At 32.8% G+C, this 22,421-nt stretch overlaps 1 protein-coding gene and 1 long non-coding RNA gene across 3 annotated transcripts in view; both read right to left on the bottom strand.

The window, feature by feature from the left end:
- Positions 1-692, bottom strand: part of LOC145668273 (uncharacterized) — a 468,786-nt gene extending 468,094 nt beyond the window's left edge. For both annotated transcript variants that reach the window (XR_014128001.1, XR_014128002.1), the window contains exon 1: positions 282-692. This is a non-coding gene — a long non-coding RNA (uncharacterized LOC145668273). The remainder of the gene's footprint in view (positions 1-281) is intronic.
- A 12,034-nt stretch (positions 693-12,726) lies between these two features.
- The window catches only part of LOC145667652 (uncharacterized), a 388,129-nt gene continuing 378,434 nt past the window's right edge, over positions 12,727-22,421 (bottom strand). The window contains exon 12 of the mRNA XM_081735111.1: positions 12,727-22,293. Coding sequence (XP_081591237.1) covers positions 22,104-22,293 — 190 coding nt within the window. The 3' untranslated portion in view covers positions 12,727-22,103. The remainder of the gene's footprint in view (positions 22,294-22,421) is intronic.

The following is a 22,421-nucleotide window of genomic DNA, read 5'->3' on the forward strand; positions in this document are numbered from 1 at the left end:
ATAAATTATAGTAATGTAACCCTATAAGTTTTTATAATGTAATGACTGAATGTGGTACCGAGCAATATTGCCGTTGTTGGAGATGTTGACTGACACAGTCTATCTCAAAGTTGATTTTAATTAATTAATTATTAAATTCATGATTTTTAAATTCTAAAATTTCGCGACACACCCTACGGAACTGCGTGACACATCAATGTGTCGCGACACAACGGTTGAGAACTGCTGCCCTAAACAAGAACAAACTTCAAACAAACTTTTGTATGTTTAAATATTCTTACCTTTGCAACTCCATGGTGGTAAGCGTACACCTTTTAAACCATACCAATGACACCACAATCAAGCGCTGTTACTTCTTATGGACAAACAATAACCAGAATTTCGAAAGGAAAGTTCGTTAACTTTTTTATTCGCGTTTTTCGTTCACACGTTCGATGTTAATAAACAAACAAACCAAATGATAAATAAAGGAGAAAAAGTCCAAAGCGGTTCAGTCAACCGGTTAGTTACATTATTGGTATGAGTTTACATGTTAAACACAGAATAATTGTAAAGCGTGAGGTATGAGCGGAAATACAAACAACGGTTATCACTGTTCAGTACGTAGGACTGTGAAAAAAAATAGGAGATACAGAAAATCACTAGATAAGAAACTGTGCGAAATATAACCACATACTGATCTACTGAATTGAACTACGGGAACTGGCAAGTGGGAACATCATGTTGTCTGTATTTTAAGCTTACGAAAATACATTGTGTGAAATTGGCCGAGGTTTAATTTTCGCGTTAGAGGAGTATCTCTCACTCTTTCAAATTTAGTTCTCCTTTATTTGACTCTTCCCAGACAGATTATTTTTAACTTACGTACGTCTTCTTTTTTCTCTTTCTTTCTTTACCTCTTAATGAGAACTTCCTCAATCCAATATCCCCCACCACATTCATAATGTATTTATTCTTCTTTCAAAATATTTCCTTCAATTGACGGTTGTTTTAGGTACTTGTAATCTGCAATTGCACAATTGCATTCATGTCCAGCTTTCAATGATCAAGATGATAGCTTACAAAACGGATCTGCCCTTCTCATCCCATGAGCAAGCACCAACATGTTACAAGCAAAAAACATGTGGAAAATTGACAGTTTTACGTGGGTTTTGTATATGCCGCTTTATTTTATTCTGAATTTATTTCTCGAAGTGCTGCCAACTCACAATAGTAAAAAGAATCACTAATGTCTGGCAAGTAGATTCGTCGATTGACTTACGTTTGTGTTCTTTGTTAGCAACGAGGCAATATACGACGAGGCCTACACTTTGAAGTGTGATCTGAACCACTATACTGCGTACGATGTTCCCCTACTGTGATTCGAACCCTGGACCTCGTGCGGCAAGGACATACGGGCTGGCCATTTTTTTTTTATTATTTCGAATCAACCAGGACTCTTTGCATTTAATTTTATCGATTCTAAATTATATGTACCAACTGGGGTACGAACACAGAAAGTTCGACAACAGATAAAACTTTTATGTTCCTCAGAGAGAAGATAGGTTTCGTCAATTGGTGGGTGTTATTGCATACCACACAACCGTGAAAGATCGATTCAGAGGCGGCTTTTGGGGGCGGGCGAACAGGGCCATTACCCGGGGTCCCGCAGATTAAAGTATATGCAACATCGCATATTTTAATTTAAAACATACACGTATTTTAGCCAACAAGTATAAAATATAACACAAACTTGATAAACGTACTTAAAATAATATATACTAATAATCCTAGATTGCACTAAAATTTAAGTTGCTATTTTGAACAGCTACAACTAAAACTGTACAGGTATAATACGATAAACTTACAAAGAGTTTATTAATCAATATTCTAAGCGAGTAGTTTGTTTTGTGTATTAGATAATATGCTTTTGTAGAATATTGTATTATATTTAGTATAACAATAGACGAGTCAACTTGTATAGCTTAAATATATAAGCGAAAACAAATTGGAGGGAATCTACCGTAATGTAGACATTCCTTTACGAAGATTGTGCACAATACCGGTTATCGTTGTATCCGCAGAGAGGCGCTTTCAAGACTAAAACTCATAAAAACATACATCAAGAGCACCATCTCCCAACACAGACTGACCGCTCTCGCACTTCTCTTAATCGAAAACTTCATGGCTTCTTCTTTAGACTATAGTACTTTGATAGAATAATTCAGTCAATTGAAAAGTCGCAAAGCTGTTTCTTGAAGTAAGCATTCTAGTTTCTTGCTATGTACTTCAATTTATTTTACAACAACAGTTCGTTTTACACAAAAGTTTACAAATTATGATTGCGCAAATGTCCCCACTCTAAGTAGTAGGGCCCCACTGCACCAACTCACCCAGGGCTCCGCAAGAACAAAGGTCGCCTCTGGATTGACTTATGAAACATGTGTTCACACCGGCAGGGTGTAAAGTTTCAAGGAACGTTAATACCAGACTGACATTTTTGCCGAAGTTACCACGATCAGTAGTATTCCAAGCGGTTAAACCGATATTCGAACGGTGACTCAGTGATAGAGCGCTTACCTCTGGCGTATGGGGTCCCTGGTTCGATTCCCGGCTAAATATGTTTGTGGTGGACAACATCGTGTTCGTGGGTTTTCTCGGGGTACTCCCGTTCCTCGTTCCACCATTCTTCCATCATCATTCGCTTGCCTACCTCTTAGCCTACATGGCATAATTGTGGTACGTTACAATGAAAGATTTCGAGGGTCGAGGTGGCTCAATGGTAAAGCTTTCACCTCTGGTGTGGGAGCCCCTGGTTCGATCCCAGCTCGCGCCAAGTGGATTTTGTGGTGGACAAACACCGTGTGTGTGGGTTTTCTCGGGGTTCTCCAGTTTCCTTCCACTTTTTTCATTCCACCATTTCAGTCATTTCTCATCATCACCATCTCCTTTAGCCTACAAGCTGAATGATTTCGATTCATTTCATGAAAGATTTGAAAGATATTCACCACTGATTGTGGGTCTGTACTGTGAACGACTTTTATCTGCGTTTGGATATAAACATCGATAAGGAATTTGGGTACCAATATCTATTAGTTAGAGCTAATTATTCAACAGTTATCTCTACATAGCAATTTAACTTATGATTACCAAATGCAAAGTTCAACAAAGACTACTTCCAAAAGTCAAAGTAAAAAACGAGACGAGAAAAGTTTTTTGAGAATCGAGACGAGACAAGAGCTCTACCAACTTCGAGAGACGAGATGAGAGAAACTTGTTTCGTCTATTGATCAATACTAATTCGAAAGAATACACTGTTGGAAAGCTGTAACAGCTTTTCTCAGACCAACCATCCTGAGTGAAATGTTTCCTGCGTTTTCCACATTCACACCAAGCAAATGCCATGATGACATCTAACATACAGGTCCCTGGTTGCTTCCTTTCTTCCTCCCCTCTTTCCCTGGATAGTGGTTTGCCGAGGGACATCATTCAATATGTAACAGACTTCAGTCATAGATACCGGTAATGTCCAGAAATATGTTTCAATAAATCAATACTAATTCGAATAAATACAGTACGTTATTTGGATAATGAATAACTATCCTAACAAATTTTCGGAAAATTAATAACTATTTGAACAATTAATCAAATAACGTTATTATAATTATTCAAAAATTGGTTACGAATATCCGGTTATTCGAAAATTTGAATACTAGCAGATAAATTGTTCGATTAATGAATGTTGGAAAAAAAATGTTGGTTGGTAGTAAAGAAAGGGCAACAATTTGTTTATTTTACTTCTGCTTATTTTTCTTCTTTCATCCAGCTAATCCGTACTCATTAGGGTACCATTGATAAAGACAATTATTTTGCTTTGGGAAGTATGGACAGAAAATAATACGAATCATAATAGATGAGTACGGCACAACACATTCTAGAACTGTGATGTGGTGCCGAAGAAAAACTACAATCGATTGTATTAAAGTTAAACAAACTTAAGACCAAGCCATAAGCAATTATGTATTTTTTTACTAGCGATTAGGTATTCAAATAATTTAAAAGAGCAATCTTCAGTTTGAAAATAATACATAGATACTTCTATGTCGGCAAAATTTCATCTTTGCATGCTCTCGACCAGAAATTAGAACATTTTCCTCGATAGACTATACGTATATATTGTTAAACTGGAGAAATAGAATCCAAGAAGTTGTTCTCAAGTACAGTATCTTTGTTCGTTTACAAATTCAATTAACTAATGTCTTATGTAACTAGTGTCATCCAAATATATTCTCGAAAACCGATTAAAGGGTATGATGTGGTAATTAGATTCTTGCATATTGATTATCAAAATAAAAAAAAAATACTGAAATATTGATAAGTATATATCAATCAGCATAGGCGCCGACTTGAAGAAAATATTGGGGGGGGGGGGGCAAACAATGAACATAATCATATTCAGCCGTTTTCTATCAACTGTTTGATGAAGCCCTTCTTCTTCCCCCCTCCAAGTTCTCGGTCCGCTACTCCGATTCATCCTCTCCTTCCTCGACTGGATTATATTGGAGGGGCGAGGACCCCAGCTTTAAATATTGGGGGTGCCAAAAGTGTCCTGCCCCCCCAAAGTCGGCGCCTATGTCAATCAGTAATATTTTCTAATCAGTTTTCTGAAATAGAAATTTATAGCCTTCCAAAATTGTTTAGTAAAACTACGCCACCGTAGAGAAATATTCTGAGGGGAAATGTTCTTATTGTATTATTTCTTGTTTTTACCATACGATTGTATTTAGGGTTACCTGCAAGAGAAAACTGGAGATTTTGTTATCTCGTAAAGGTGTCATAAAAGTGACATCTGTCGTAAAACATATCTCTTTCTATTGAAAGAGCTCTGTATTGCCTTTCGGGCAAAAATTCTGACAAATATAGTCTCGTGGAAATCCCGAACGGCGTGACAAACATCTTGGCATTTGAAGGCGGCGCTCCAAGTTCATTTTAAATGCTGCTAGCAAATGAGAGGCCAGCGGTATTGCCACGTTTATTTTGTACACATCCACATCTATCGTCTGCCACCTGATCGCGCTGTAGTTCGTCTGCTTAGCCACACCCCTTAGCACTCGGCAAACGTCGCGCCAGAGCTTGCGTTTTATTCGTTATCTGAAATGTCAAGATGTTTAGTTCTATTGTACACTTAAAACTACGTAATTCATTTGTATTCATTATTTTTTTAACTTTACCTACATTTTTTCAATTTTCGTAAATATTATTTGACAATCGTGGTTTATTGTCCTCTACGCTGAACAAGATAATCAATGAAGGTAATGAATAATGGTGAAACGATTAGCAAATGGGAAGAAACGGGAGGATACGAAAAACGTCATTACGATTATGTCTGCCACAAGTTTACCTAAAACTGTAAAAAGAAATATGATACATTCAGTGCAAAAGGAAATCAAGTCTACTTTTTTTAGAGTTTTTAAAAATACATTTCATCTTTAAGATCTTATCTGAAGCTCCTTTTAGAGCTTGAAAGATTCATGTTCAGACGTTGTAAATAACTCCTAATGTAAAAAAAAAAAAAAAAAAAAAAAAAAAAAAAGTGTTTACTTTTCCATGTATTGAAGTGTATCGTACAAACATTACGTCTCTTTTTGTCACAACTTTGTTAATTGGACTTAATTACGTTGTGCTCTGAATGTCCCATATAATAACGTCAGATGTGAGAGAAAAGCCTAATTCGCAAACGTTGTAGCAGTTGAAGTGCCGAACACAAAATATTATAGTGGGTAAGTGTTTTGTACGAAGGTAAAGTGCTTTTGGGAAGCTACATTGGCTGGCTGCGTTTTAACGCATCTTTTCAGTTTAAAATCAGAACTACACTTACTTGTTAGTCAAATGTGAACTTGAAACCACACGTTAACCTATACAACTAAATCAAGCATTTTATCAGTATCACTATTGTCTCGAAATGTGCCAGGTTTCCTGTAAGTCCTAAATGTAAGACCTATTTTCAGACCCGAAGCTAAACAGATAAGCAGGGAGGGTTCAGCTCTCTGAAACTTTCAGTTCTTCATTGTTATGTATGCAAGAATATAAAGTAATTTCACATCAGCCCCGCTAAAAACTATCTCGGTCCCTGATGTCTTAGTATTCTGGCTACGGACCTGCCAATTTCTCATACAATTCGACTCTTATGAGGGCCACAAACCCTTCTTTAAAGAGATAAATATCATTTAATTCTTTCCAATATAGAGATGCATCGGAAACATTTCTAACGTAATTTTCTGAATTCCATTGGCTGTTCTCGAAGTTATTCGAACGTTTAAGTCAGTACCCGTGCGATAGTACACGACAGCGCGGCGCCCCTCTACATATGATTGTGGTCGACAGACTAGTCCAGGAAGCGCCACTATGATTGGCACGAAACGTAAGAAAAATTTCAAAAGTAAACCCGGCTTTTCCTTGATTTTGAACACTTTTTATTACTTTTTTCCCTTCCATTTTATATATGTGCACATGCATTTTCCTAACATGAGTAACATTGTAGGACCACTTCCTAAAGCAGGAAGAGGATTTAAGTACATACAAGTTTGTACTGATTAGATAGATTGAGAAGTATTGCTGTTAATCTAAAATATTCCATGTAATTTTTCCTCACTCTTTTTTTTTTTTTGTCCTTTTCCTTTTTCCTCTCGAATTTTGCGCCCCTTACTTCGGCGACCGAGGCCGTCGCTCCGCTTATTCCCCCCCCCCCCACGGCACGAGACTGATCTAAGTAATGATTAATTTTTGTAAATATCCTTGCTTGAACTTTGAGAATCAATTCTACGTCTTCGTGCCAGAAACGAGAACGTTAAGTATGTACCCAGCTATAAGGGAGGTTTGTTTCGATATATAAAAACTAAGTGTTAAATATTGTTCATCTGCCTGAAATTTTTCTCTTCTCCTTTCACAAGCTAAGCAGCGTGTTTCAAGTTATTAGATATGCACCTAATGGTGTACTGAAATACGCATGCGTTCAACAATGTTCGGAAGCAAGCCAACTCATTTCCCTTATTTCTTCTTTGCTATTACTGCATCAGACTCGCGCGTGATGAGCTCAGAAAGACAAGATAGCTTTTTCTGTTCCTTTTCACATTTTGCTTATATGTTGCGTGACATCTTCGGCGCGAGAGGTTGCGCCTCATTTGACCTTGCAACCACACAAAGGTTGAAACTTCCAGCCTCAGTAATTTTCCACGTTTACGTCTTTATAATAATTGATACCAGAAATTGAGAAAAATTAATTGGAAGTAGCTCTAATCCTTCAACACTTCTTTTTATCACCATAAATGACTTAAGGCAAAAAGAGTTAGCATTTTAATATGACAGCAATAAATTTCTCCAATTTTACATAAATACTATTTAATTTAATATAGCGGGTGTTGTAAAAATGGCGCCCACGGAATACAGCACTATTTTACAACCCAAAATACAGCGAAATATTATATATCTATATCTATCTACTATATATATATATATATATAGCGCAGCCAAGGAAAATGTAGGTAATCTCAAGGCCCAGTCACAGCCAAGAGAATGGGATAAGATAGCTTTCGAGGCCCAGTACAGTTAGGAGAAGTCAGATGAGGTGACCAGTCCCAGAGCAGATTGATGCCGTTGAAGGTTCTGCGGCGTCTTTTATACTTTCTTCTTTCTGTATATTATATACAGAGCGTTCAAAAAGTCTCTATACACCTGAATCGTGTGCAAGCATGTTTGGAGGCTCATGGGGAACATTTCCAACATTTGCTGTGAAAATGTGTGTTAAAATGTGTGTGTATATGCTACGCCCTGTACATAGTGCTTTTATGCCATAAAATATAATAAATTTTGAGTAAAATAATTTTCTCGTTGCTTTGAATATGTGACAATTCAGGTGTATAGAGACTTTTTGAACGCTCTATATTGTATACCTTTCGGGTCCTGTCTGAAGACGCGAATTACAATATGTGGCAACGTAGCAGATAAACAAACATTGAATATATCTACTAATCTATCAAATAGTTACTCGATTCTTTTCAGATTACAACTAAAGCCGATAGACGTTAAGACTAGCATCACTTATTAACAGTAACAATCGATGTAACTGCTTGATGAATTCATACAGCAACACTAATTGTTTCAAATTACTCTACGACATTGCCACATAGTGAATTTTTTGATACTCCGTAGCAGATTAAGGAAGTACCAGGCGATGCATTGTGTAGTATTTTCGCTTTATTTTGACCTGTAGACTAGCGCTGTATCGTCCGTTGGCACCAGTTTTAGAACAACTGATATATACAGGGTGGATCATTTATCTTGATAGACCCTTGTAATTTTTTAAATAATAGACAAAAAACGCTGAAATTTCGTATCATGCAAATATCGTCACCGAAACATTCGACATACTCTGTGACATACTCTGTGATACCACTAGATTAACAGTACTGCCAATCCTACATAAGATTGCATTATTTCTAATGGCACTAAGTCAGGTTATTACCTACATATTTCAAATCTACATGTAAAACGGAAACAAAATTTCATATTTATTAATGTAGTGTTCCAAACTAAGGATGTACTGTATAACACAAACATCGAAAAAAAAAAAAAAAGCAAATTTTGGAGGTTCTACAACAGTAATAATGCAAGTGACACGAACGGGATAATGCATATTCAGAGAACCTTAGTGTCGAATACTACGTCGTAATATAACATGTTTCGAACAAGGAGAAACAAAGTTACAAGAAATTCCAAATTTGACTTTATTCAAAGGATTTCGAAAAAAGTGTTATTCCGAAAAAAGTGTTTAGATAAGTATCACATCTAATTACGCAGATGATCTTCAATATACGTAAAGATTATAATGCTGTTTACAGCAATCATTCCGGAAATATTACAAAAATGGATTAAATTTGATATATTGTTTAAAATGGTACATGTGTGGGAAATATTTGAAACATTTTTGGGATTTACTTTGCTTCTATAACATTACAACAATATATTATGGGTAGGCATAGTTACAGTGTATTCTCGGAAGTGTGTATTATTAAGCAATGTTGCGAAATTTACAATATTTCCAGAACGGTTTGAGGAACCAAATTATTCTAAACGACATTATGATCTTTACATCTAATGGAAATCATTAATACAATTTGATGAAATACTTATGTTGGCAACGTTTCGAAATAAAGGTTTTTGAAAAATATCAACTTTTCAATCACTTGTATCATTGTTCCTATTCATTTGAAATCCGTCATATCATGATCATAATATTAGACACTAAAGTATTTTGGATGTGCATAGCCCCACCCGTTTCAGTTGGCGTCATTACTGCTATAGAGGCCACAAAAACTTAACGTAGTCCTTAATTTACTACACTGCTTAATAAATATGATATTGCAAGTTTTTCTTTAACATGTAGGTTTGAAATATGCAATAACCTGACGTAGTGCTATTTGAAAGAAATGTAACTTTATGTTGGGATGGGACCACTGTTAATGTGGAAATATCACAGAGTACGTAAAACAATGTCCCCTTGCCAATGTTTGCATGGTAGAAACTTTTAGAGTTTATTGTTCACTAGTTTTTAAGGTTATAAGGATGTATCGAGGCAAATAGTCTGCCATATATATATTGTTGTGGTCACTGTTGTGGTCATGCTATGAAGGTTTGATCCTAAAGACTTTCGGCACGATACAGGAAAAGTGTCTTGCCACACCGGAGTGTCTACGAATGGACTGAAAAATTAAAAAAAAAAAAAAAAAAAATGGTCGCACAAGTGTTAGCACGAGGAAGAAGACGAAGATTGTCCTAATAAAGTCGGTGAAAGGGCGAAGTGGCGTAACTTGAAAACGTGATTTTGAGTTATGACCACCATCTATCCTCATTTAACCTTCTCTATCAACTATGAATTTCATACCGGAATTCCTTATATTAACAGAGGTATGAACGTTCTAAAAATGGCGTATTTTGAAATGTAAAGCAAGATATAACGTTGAACGAGACATTTTAAATCGCTCTCCTGTAAAAGTATAAAAATCAAGATACGCCACTTCGCCCTTTCACCGACTGCCAATCATTTTTGATTTTTTCAATCCATTCGTAGACACTCTATTGTGACAAGACACTGTTCCCATATTGTTCCGAAAGTCTTCGATGGAATAGAGCCCCTCATACATTTTCGACCACGACCACAAAAACCCAAATCACTGCTCGTTGTTCCTCTTTGGTGCAAATTTCTAATGGAGCGGCCATAATCTATCTGCAACAAAACGAAGACAAATGGAGGAATTAGGATCAAACTTTCATAGCATGACCACAACAGCATAACAATAAAATAAACGAGGACATAGGTCACTATGAACAATGTAAGAGAAGGTATAGCTACATTGCGGATAATTTTTGACTTACCCTCGTATATATATATATATATATATATATATATATATATATATATATATATATATATATATATATATATATATATATATGATTTATCATGTTTTCCGATAGACAAGAAATACTTTTTCGTTTTAAGAAGTCTTAACAATGGGATGCGTTTTATACGCTGATACAGAGATTTTCATTACTTTAATTTCAGTAAGTTTTACCGATTACTCTGAGTTGTTTTATGTTTTTCCTGCGTTCTTACGGCGTACACCATCATTCTAGCTACGAACAATTCAGTGTCTCACAGTCAGTACGTGCAGTTTGTATATAATCGCTTTATTAATCTTTTCGGTGTCTTTGCTTTCCTTTGGACGCGCATGAGCTATAGTTATTCTCAGACTCCAGTTGCGATTCTACATTTAGTTGGTAACTCCACGCATATTATTTGCTGCAATATCAGTTTATACTAAACAAATACTTAGAATATGAAGCGAAAATACATTTCCCTCCATTTGAATACCAAAAAATGACGTAAGTCTTATAAGTTTGCAAATACTGTGACTGTATTCATAACTTTTCCTGCTTAATGGTTAGCGTTTCTGCCTTTGTCGCGGAAAGACCTGGTTACGTTATGAAATATAATATCTCTATGATAATAAAGAATACCCTTTGATTTTGTATCCAACTTACGATTGTTTAAGATTCAAAGGAATTACTTTAACTTATGCTTTTCCCTGTATCATATTGTACTATCATCTATCGTATTAACATTTCTTTTTTACTCTTCAATGCCATCCAGTACTAGCAGGAGGGGAATTTTCGGTACAAGGGTATATTCCCTCAATCATCTTTTCCTCGTTGCTTTGTGTATCATGGGGGCCGCGGTGGCTCAGTGGTAGAGCGTTTACCTCTGGTGCTTGGGGTTCCGGGTTCGATCCCAGCCCCCGCCATGTGAACTTTGTGGTGGACAAACACCGTGTGCGTAGGTTTTCTCGGGGTTCTCCCGTTTCCTCCCACTTTCTTCATTCCACCATTTCATTCATTACTCATCATTACCGTCTCCTTTAGCCTAACCGGCATAACCGTGGGACGTAAAACTCAAAGATTTCACTTCATTTCATTTTATGTATCATATATTCTTAATGAGCTCTGCTTTGTTGTGAAGGATTCTTGGTTTGATTCCATGGAGGTACGATGCTTGTGATAATGAACTTCTAACATTGTTTTAGATATTCACTCTGCACAGATAGAGCATCAATACTTTTCTACATCTGTATATTGCTAAACCTATCTCTAGCCTTCGGCTAAGACGAACCTGTTTAAATCACTGTGTTTGATAAACACACTATGCACATTACAACTACGCAACCGGCAGCAAAGTGATCACTGACAGTAACATGGAAATATTCAAGTGATCTTTAATTTTTCTTCCTCTGATTCATCTCCCGAACGTCAATCTGGCCAAAAGTTACTTGTAGAAAGTACATTAGGAAGAAAATTGCATTCTATATTGGCCTCAAGGAGGAAAATACAGCCACATTCATGGCTTGGTATCGAATCAAAGATACCAGGGTTGAGCATTGTAACACTGAGCCATAGTACTGTTATGACACTCTAAGGACAATGTTCTTCATTAAATATATATTTAGCCATAGTATATATATTTAGCTTTAGCTTGTGTTGTAGCTTTTTTTTTTATTAGTTTCATGTTTCTAAATTTTGCCCTTTAGGCTATAGGAAGCGATGGGAAATAACGAAAAGGGTAATACGCATACGTAACATCCATGCTCCAAGCGGGATTCCAACCCGAGACAAACAAATCTCGCTATTGATAGCCTAATAATCATTTCCAACTAGCCAACCTATGACATAGGAGCACACTTTTACAATGTTAGGAAAGCAGAGAGAAACTCAATGTGGAAAGAAGTAAAAGGGATGAGATAGGAGAATGAAATTAGCAACTTGCCGATGTATGACGTAGGAGTGTGCTCATGCAACGAGCAAAAAACACAATGAAGAAAGGAGAGAAGGAATGAGGAAAGATAATGGGATAAGCAAGTGTTGGCAGTGTCTCGTAATCATGCATCCACGAATAGTATGCTTGCAAACCCATCAACTACGATATCAATGTTATTATTAGCCTGTCACTACTGTCTTTTATCAACATTCGGGTTATCTGCCAGCTGCTTTCCCTTTCCATATGGCTTACTGAGAACGAGCAACAAACTGTGACATACGACTGCCTTAAGACTGTTGAACTACGCCAGCTACCTATTGGCACATATTTCGAGCAGTGGTTTGATGTATGACTACCGTTGCAAAGAAATACAATAAAAATTAATTTTGTACACAAAACTTTATTTGTTCACCTTTTTTTTAACATTACACATTATAATATTCTTTTTGCCTTTGAAATATATTACAATCACATATACACAAAACATATAATTTTTACCTACATTGTTTTACAGCATTCACAACTTGTACAAGTTAAAATTATTTACAAACAAAGAGAAGAAATTGTATTAACAATACGCACAATATTTGTTAGAAGAGGAAGAAGAACAACAAACTAAACAATCTTTTAAATTTCATTTTGTTAATCGATGTTTATATATATATTTTTTCAAAAGATAGATTAGGCCTGTTTAGCTGCTTTTTCGAGTTATACGCGCTAATATTTACATCCTGTTGTATTAATGAGAAACTACTAAAAAAAAAGGCGAATTGGGCAAGATTGCTTATTATTTTCAATATGGAATTATTAGGTTAATTAATATAGATTATGTTATAATCTATATTGCAAGTATTTTTATAGAGATATTGTTAAATTTTCAACTGATATTGATCATGATAAATTTGTTGTAGAGTGAGTTCTTGTCTATATTCCTTTTAAGTATTTTTATCAGTAAAATAAATCCCTTATCATATTTAGTAAAATTCTAGAGACAGAAATTGGTCTTCGTTGACAAAAAAGAAAAAAAAGAAAGAAAAATTAAACCCTTTATTTTATGTTTCATGATTATTAACTACATGTTAAAAGAGAAAAGTCATAAATGGAAGTGCATGTACATTCATGTCAAAATTATTGTCGCATGTCTATAAATATGTTATTGTAAGAATATAATTTGATAACGAATTTGCCGGGTATTTCTTATAATGTTAGTATGTGTATAATCGGCAAAGACATGTATGTGGCAAATTTCGTGTCAAAAGAGCAGTAAATAGGAACAATAGAACGAAAATAAAACTTTCTTGTCCATTTAGCAACATTTTGTTTTACCCATTCTAATTTTCGCATGTATAATTCTTTTCCTATGAAATTTACCACAAATATACATTTCTCGATTATACACATAGTATCAGTATTAAAAGTATCCTTTAAAATCATTATCAAATTATATTCTTACAAGAAGACAGTTATCGATATGTGACAATAACTTTGGACATGAGTGTACATACTTATATAAACGGGTCTAGGTTTGATATTCGGTGAACACGTAAATCTGAGGATAAAAGAATGTGAAATGGTTCAAACATAAATTTAAATTGCAATAAGTTTTATTTCAAATTTCTTAGTGATGGAAAGAGGCATTCAATTAATCAATCAACGGAAGAGATTGATGAAAAATTAATTAAATAACAGAAAAAATATAATTCCAAGGAAATTCACAAATATGATATTGTCCACTATAAGTTCACGTTACTTGGGGCCAAACAGAAGAACTTTTGCAACAGGAGTGAAATCCCTACAATTTTACAATTCCCTAAAGAGTGACAAAGGCCATTATTAAACAATTAAGAATGGTATTCTGACATAAATTCTAATTTTTGTGATAGGAAAAGTAGATTGGTACTTACATGTCAGAAGCCAATAAAAATTATAAAAAATGAAACCAATGTTATCCAATAAAATTTATAAAAAATGAAACCAATGTTCAGAACAGTAATCCGAACAGATCACTTCCCAATTTATAAGCGAAAAATTGTTTAGTTATAAAACCTTGCGAAATAAACTCATATTCCAAGATTAAGTGGGTAAAGTTCGAGAATTAAAGTAATTGAACTTGCGTCTGACAAAAGACAAAAAGTTAACAAGTATACATTTTTAAAGATAATTTTAATTTTGTCGCAAAGTTGGGTATCTCTAATCAAACTTAGGAAAGTTTTCTTATCCGATCATTCTGACTCAATAAATTTTAAGTTATAATAATGCGTTCTGCATAAAAGGAAAAATTGCTTGAATTAGGTGCACCATATTTTGACAGACTGGGTTGAAATGTAGGGTACCACACTGCCTTTAAATTACAAAAACCAACATAAGACTACTTATTTCGATTTCTATTATTTTATGTAAGCATGTGTCAAAGATTATGTCTACCTTAGAAAAGAATTTGTGTAGTATTTTTGTTTACTGTAATAATGCCATAATAGTTTTATTTCATTATGGAAATATGATCTTTTAAAGTATCTATTATATAACAAGAATAAAAAGCAATGCTAATGAATAGGAAATAATAAACGAATTCATTAACATTTCGTCATACCAATACCATATATAATTAATGTTTGCTAGAAATATCCAGTGACTCCTGAACTTTGCGACGTACGTTACGATGAATATGGACAAAATAGTATTTACAATGCTTATACCAAAAACTAATGTAGATTGAATTGTTCGCTTTACAAAGCTAGTTTCAGTTTAATGTGTATTATGTTTGGTACACTAAACATACGTTATTGTTTTACGTAACAAAAATTAACATCTAATATGTATGCATTTAGATACGTGTTTTCATAAGTTTTACAAACTTGCTTTAGCATTATATTACTTTGTATGTATATATATGTATGTGTGATGTTTATTATTGTATAAAGAATATATTTTAAGTTGTGAATCGTACAAAGCGCATTTTTATTAGCATAATCTTTTTATTTTTTAAATACACAAATCCAAGTAATATCCCTGAAATTATAGACTTATTAATTACCCTTTTTATATATAATTATATACAATGCTATTTTTGTTCTAAAGTACAATATTTAAAAAAAGAAATGTGTATATATGTTTTCTTTAAAAATGTTATTTTACCGTAATGAAACATTTTGATATGTTATTTTACAGCACAAATATTTAAAAGTTTCTTTTTATATATGTATATAAAGAATAAAATATTATGCATAATGGAAACCAAGTGTAATATAGTTTTAAAAGAATTGTTGTAGAAATTAAAAAAAAACAAATCCTAAACTGAATACTAAATAATAAAATAAATAAACATAGTAAACTTTGTTGTCGTAATAAACCGTGAGTTTAATAAATAAGGTAAAAAAAAGTATTTTATTAGATCCAGTTGCTTTAACAGATTCTACATATCACATTTTAGTGAAGAAAGAGATCCACAATTTAAAAAATATTATTAACTATATATGTTTCTTGCATGTAGAAACTGATACGATCTATTATCTACTGTTACGTTATTACGACTAAAGTTTTTTTCATTTTGTAATCTTACAATTAAGAATACATCAATTTATGAAAACGGTAATTTCTCCTCAAACATTACCATGAAAACTATAAATATATGTATATATTATTATCTATATGGCTACTAGTTTTATTCTTTTCAAGCTACAGTTTGAAAGACATACATTTTAATTATTTCTTCATCATTTCCTTCTGTACATCGTCAAGTATCTTATTTTCTCTCTACATGACATATTGTATTGCAAAAAGCGTTGAGATGTAACGTGAAAAGAAGACGTTTTGGTAGCAAGATCAAAAGGTACGAGTATCCATGTATTTACCATCTTGTTAGTCATTTATTATATATATGTAATACGACGACGACTTTAGAATTTCGCACGCAGTTTTGAAGCATAGTAATTACATATATGATGTATAATATATATATTAACAATCACCGCAAAATGTTTACTGAAAAGCATACACCGCAATTCAATGTATGACCTTCAAGAAACATGTAACTGTGGTTGTATACAATATTAGAACTCGATTTTATTCAAACATTAGCGTACGTAGATTGCTGTAATAATAATAATAATATTATTATTTGTTAGTTCACTTACATTTTACAGTTCTCAGTTCTTAACTGTATTATGGAAACATGGAAAAAATTATATAGATACAGATAAAAGCAGGAAAATAGCTATAATAGAGAACAAATTTCTTATTTCTAATGCTTTATTATTCATTTTTGATATATTTGACATTTCTTTACGGGCATTCAAGCAACTAGTCCTTGTTTATTCTCCCTTTAATCTGTTTCTCTTAACTCCATACTCTTTGAAGCTAAAGAAAAACTCGTGATTCGTGTAATCTTGAATCTAAAACCACACCTTAAATTAGATTGGAAATGATCTATTGATTAATATCATTATAAATCTATGAAATGTGGTTTATACACGTAATTGTATTTTAAAGTAGTTTTAAATATATAGTTTATTGATAATAAAAAAGGATAAAAGAGGTTCAGTGTTAATATGCAAAATTAATACTTCTCATTATCAAGTAATCAACTACAAATGATTTATTATAATATTAGACTAATATAACAAATATGTAAAATTTTGAGTCAACTTAGAATAAAATTCGATAGTTTTGGTTGTTTAATATTTCTGAATTTAGTACAATTTTTTAAAATTTCATTTTTCAGAATAAGGCGGTGTATGATACTTAAATTAACACTATACATAATCTACAGCTGAAAAGCTTCAAAGCATATAGAAAGGATGACCAAATTATTATATTCCACATGAGTTGTAGTGAAATGAAAATTTATTTTGCTAGAAATAAGTCACAAAGAGAGCAGTCTAATGCAATATTTAAGATATAAAGATATAATACCTTTACTTTTTAGTAATTCCCTGCAGCCCCTTGGGCGTGGACAAAATTTCTGTAATTACGTGTGCAGATTACTTCTTACTCACTATTGTTTTACCATTATAAATATAGATTTTTCATTTAAATATGTTTAAGTTTTTCATTTAAAGAATGCTATTACAATAAATTATTACATTTCCTAGCAATGCAAAACTAACAACACTATTATTAAAATAAAAAAAATAAACACGTTAGAGTTACTGTCAGTTGAAAGCCGTAAAACATCATGACTTACATTGATATGAGGAATGTTCAATTAGCAGCTATTCCATAAGTAAAACATTTACCCATTTTTTGAAGGATTGAGTCAAACATTTTGCCCACTATGAGTGCTTCCCTTAATATTTTAGTGTTTCTTTCACTTTTTAGGAAATAATGCTTTTCCTATCTGTCCAATGCCAATATACTGATATCTAAAATGTACATATATTTATTAATCAAAATTAACATAGAATATCCCATGGTATCAAATAATATTGAATAAAATAGCTTTGTGGTATATTTTAAAGCTTAATCATGGTGGATTTTTGTAATTTTGAAACTAATACTTAGAACGATGCAGTTTTATTTCTCTCAGAATCTGCGTATTTTAAAATCTCCATATATTTGCTACAATTTTCAATTTATTCTCTTGTTCCATGACCTGAAGGTCAAACACATTTATTAAAAAGCATTTTTGGATTTTCTTTAAATCTCGGAGAATTTTATTACAATAATAAAGAGCCTATTTTGTGAATTTGACCTGAAATGACTGGATATTTTAAACGATTAAATATCTTGCCTTTTCAGTTTGCTTCGACATTGTTTTATGTTTATTACTAAAGTAAATATTAATACGTAACACACACAAAGTAATTCTACAATATACATTTAATTAAACATATTAATGTTTACTTCGAATTTGTATCATGTGTATTTATTTACAATTTTTATGCTATTGGAGTTACGTGATATTTGTAAGTTTATTCAATCTATGCCTTATATTACTAAGGTACTTATAAGCGCTACAATTCATAAATCAATTTGCGATACTCATTACTCTAATTAGAGAGTAGTGTCGGTTTTTGATGAAACTATATGAATGAATAATTTACTATGAAATCCAAATCACATAAGCTTCTTCCATAAGTCGTACTGAAACTTTCTTTACCATCTAGACTAGTGTTGAGTTGAGATATTTTTATCCATAAACAATATGAACCTTCCAGAGAGAGAGAGAAAGAGATTTTTTCCCTCTCCGAATTTTGCTTCTAAATTACCTTATTCAAATGTTCAGAATTTACACGGAAAGGAGATATGTTTTCTCTCAGAAACGGGAATTTGCACGTATATTGGAATGCATTTACTTGATGCAGAAAAATCTCTCCACGTTTAATGATTTTTGTTCAATGTCGTTAGTCATAAATTAAAAACATTGGTTCATATAGGATCAAATATTAATTTTGCTCTCTAATTGAAAAGTAAAGTTTTTGTCCTAACGCAAACATTTTTTGATTATATGTTTGAGTAAGAAATTTATGATAACGAAAGTACTTTTTGTTCCATTAACGGAAATGTTCCATTTTATATCATATACAAAAGTATTTTGTAAAAACCGCGAAGCGAAAGCAGGATGGGTATTACTTGTTTATCAACACTATAGGAAGAATTGACATATAAATATTCAAGGAAACAAACACAATTTGGTTTTTGTGCACAACAATACAAGCTAACTGCACGAAATAATGTAAGAACACTAAGCAGATAAAATACTATACAACCTATCTAGAATAATTGATGATTAATCGATTAAAGTTTCCCACTTCTATTAACGTTTCTATGCATAGAGAGAACGCGTCTATTATTATTATTATTATTATTATTATTCCATTCGGATTATTTACTATATATATATATATATATATATATATATACATATATATATATATATATATATATTCTCTTCAAAGAAACTGTAAGAAATGATCTTAAAAGCAACACACAAGAAAATTTTATTATTTAGAAAAAGTACTGCTGCTACCAGAATCCTGAACTTACTGTCTTCAGTATTTATTCTTCATAATGTTATATGTAACAAAAACTGAAATTTTTAAATAGAATTTTGAGTTATCATATTACTGTTTGTGAGAAAGATTAATTTGTGATCTATTGGATGTTTCCGAAAACAAAACAGAGGAATCAAATAATAATAATAATAATAATAATAATAATAATAATAATAATAATAATAATAATAATAATAATAATATATCATTCAGCGTAATCACATGGTTATCAAGAAGTATAAATGTCTTCACATTTACTCGGTACACATATTATCAAAAAGATTCTTCTTCACGACAAAATATTTTTTTCATGTAAATAATAATAATAATAATAATAATAATAATAATAATAATAATAATAATAATAATAATAATAATAATATTCTTACCGGATTGTGTACAGGATTTTTGAGAGAAAACCAGGCATGTTAAGTGAAAAAAAATTAACTTAAAAATTTTCTGGTAACTCCATCAGTACTTGAGAAAGAGCCATCAGCTCTTTTGATAATAAACCAAAATGATTGTAAGTAAGTTACAACAGGGCCGCCCACAGGGGGGATGTATGGCGCAAGCTGCGCCATTGAGAAAAATTTTGGGGGGGATTTTACTCTACTTTCGAACTAGCAATTTTACTGTCGGAATAGCATTAAAACACGATTTTGAGAAGCTAATTTTCAAAATTTTTCCGGGGTGAACCCCCGTACCCCCTGCTTCGATACTCAATGAATGAAGTACCGCGCAAGTAGCCGTATGAAAGGAAAGGTTGGTTCGTTTTAGGAGAGAAGGGTCGCCCACAGGAGGGATGAATGGCGCAAGTTGTGCCATCGAGAAAAAAAAATGCGGAAGAATTTTACTCTAATGTCGAATAAGTAATTTTGCTGTCGTCAGAATAACATTGGAACACGATGCGATTTTTTTAAAATCTCGAGAATGAATCTCCCTACCCCCTGTTTAGAAACTCTATGAATGAAGTACCGCGCAAGTTGCTATATGAAAGGATGGGTTGGTCGGTTTATCGCTTTGTGTAGGTAATTTACCCATTTTCTGCTGGGAGCATTTATTTATTTCTTATTTATACCATGTACGACACTTAATAAGTAATGCTGTTCAATTGCTACATGATGTATAATAAATGAATTAATGATAATATTTTATATAGTTTTCTGTTTGTGCGATTACATTTTCCAGGGCCTGCGGTAAACTGAAAACCAGCTCAAAAGTGGCATCACTGTGTACAATAGAGACTTTCCGTGAGAGGCCGCTCCAGTAGTATTCTATATATTCAGCTCCATGTATTGTACAGAATGAAGGCAGTTGTTCGTTTTTCGCAGATCCTGGAAAAAATCATCACACATTCACACACATAGAAAACTATAGAAAATATGATCATTCATCATACATCAAGTAGTAAGAGAATATTGTTACGTATTATATGTCGTCCATAATAAATAAATAAATAAATAAATGTAAACGTAACCGAACAATAGATCGGTTAAAATAGCGCCAAGAATTGAAATCACAAAAATGAGCGCCAAGTTCTGGTGAACAACAGTTACAAACACTCAAGGAATCACTTTCAAATTTAGATTTGAAACTTGCCTATGTTGACTGTTGAAAATTATAAAGTAGTTTGACATAATTGTGAGCTAGTGGTAACCATACAGACAACAGCCAAGTTTCAAATCTAAATTTGAAGTGAGCCAGTGAGTGTTTGTAACTGTTGTCCACCAGAACTTGGCGCCTATTTTTGTGATTTCAATTCTTTTTAAGGCCACTCGTACTTGGCTCTTTTACAGGAATGTTTTTTGTTGGATATCACTTCTTTTTGTAGGCTAATTTCGAGGATAACATTTTCTTTTGGTATCAAACTCAATAACTTGTAACTTGCGTCTTACTTTTCATGTACAAGGGAATTATATCAATATTTTGTAAAGAAAAAAATAATATCACTAATTGCAAAGAAAGAATACCTGTGCCATACACAGTGTGTAGAAGTTTTTATACCCTTCAATATCCTTATAGAACATATTTAGTATTGTACACTACCAAGACTACTAATAAAAGTAATGCCATTTTTATAATTACTACTGCCCCTACTACTACTATAAGCATTCTATAATACTACTACAAGAAATAAAAACAACAACAAAAATAACAATTACTAGTACTATAAAAACTACTGCTACACTGGGCAACTGTTTTTAGAGGACTTGAGTTTTGAGGAGGGAAGAGATTATTAGTTTTTGGGGGGAGTGCGCCATCAGCTTTGGGGGGGATGGGCACCCCTGAGTTACAATATAACAAACCACGTCAATTTTATTTTTCCAAATATTTCTATGCTAAGCATATTGATATGGTAAAGTTATAATGAGGGATTAATGTAATAATAATAATAATAATAATAATAATAATAATAATAATAATAATAATAATAATAGAAACGTGTTATATATTCTCTACACCACAGCCAATATTTTATTAATCTGGAAGAGAGAACTTCTTCACTTATTTCTAAAGTGACAAATTTACAAAAAACACATCACATTTTCATTATTAATATTATTTTTTCTGTAAATACTTGACTTGTATATTTTCGTTTCTCTTTGATCTTGCACTTTTGGTGATCATGTACTTTTTACTGTCTTTTATGTTATTTCATTTTATTTTTATAATGGAATTTGTGCATTCCAAAAATAATTTCTTAAAAAATCATTGTAATTATAATGATAATAATAATAAACTAAACATAAAACGAAAATATGTCGCTAATGATTATCGTCTTCTGCGCACTTGTACACAGTGCGATAAAATGTCTTATAAACAGTTTGGTACTCTGGTTTGGTCCTCACACACGTCTTCCATCCCCATGCTCCACATTGCGTTTCATATTTCTTGTTGATGAGGCGTCGAAATCCCCGGGTATATGGCTCCTGATAAGGCTTATACTCACACTTCCTGAAAAAAATTCAATTTGTTTTGCATAACTGATAAAACAATTATTTACCTATAATGTGATACTTTTTTAGCTATGAAGTATCATAGTATACTATGAGATTATGGGTTCAAAAACCTCTGCATAAAAA

This window comes from Thermobia domestica, chromosome 13, assembly GCF_964235325.1.
Source record: "Thermobia domestica chromosome 13, izTheDome1.hap1.1, whole genome shotgun sequence".
In the NCBI taxonomy this organism is placed as follows: domain Eukaryota; kingdom Metazoa; phylum Arthropoda; class Insecta; order Zygentoma; family Lepismatidae; genus Thermobia; species Thermobia domestica.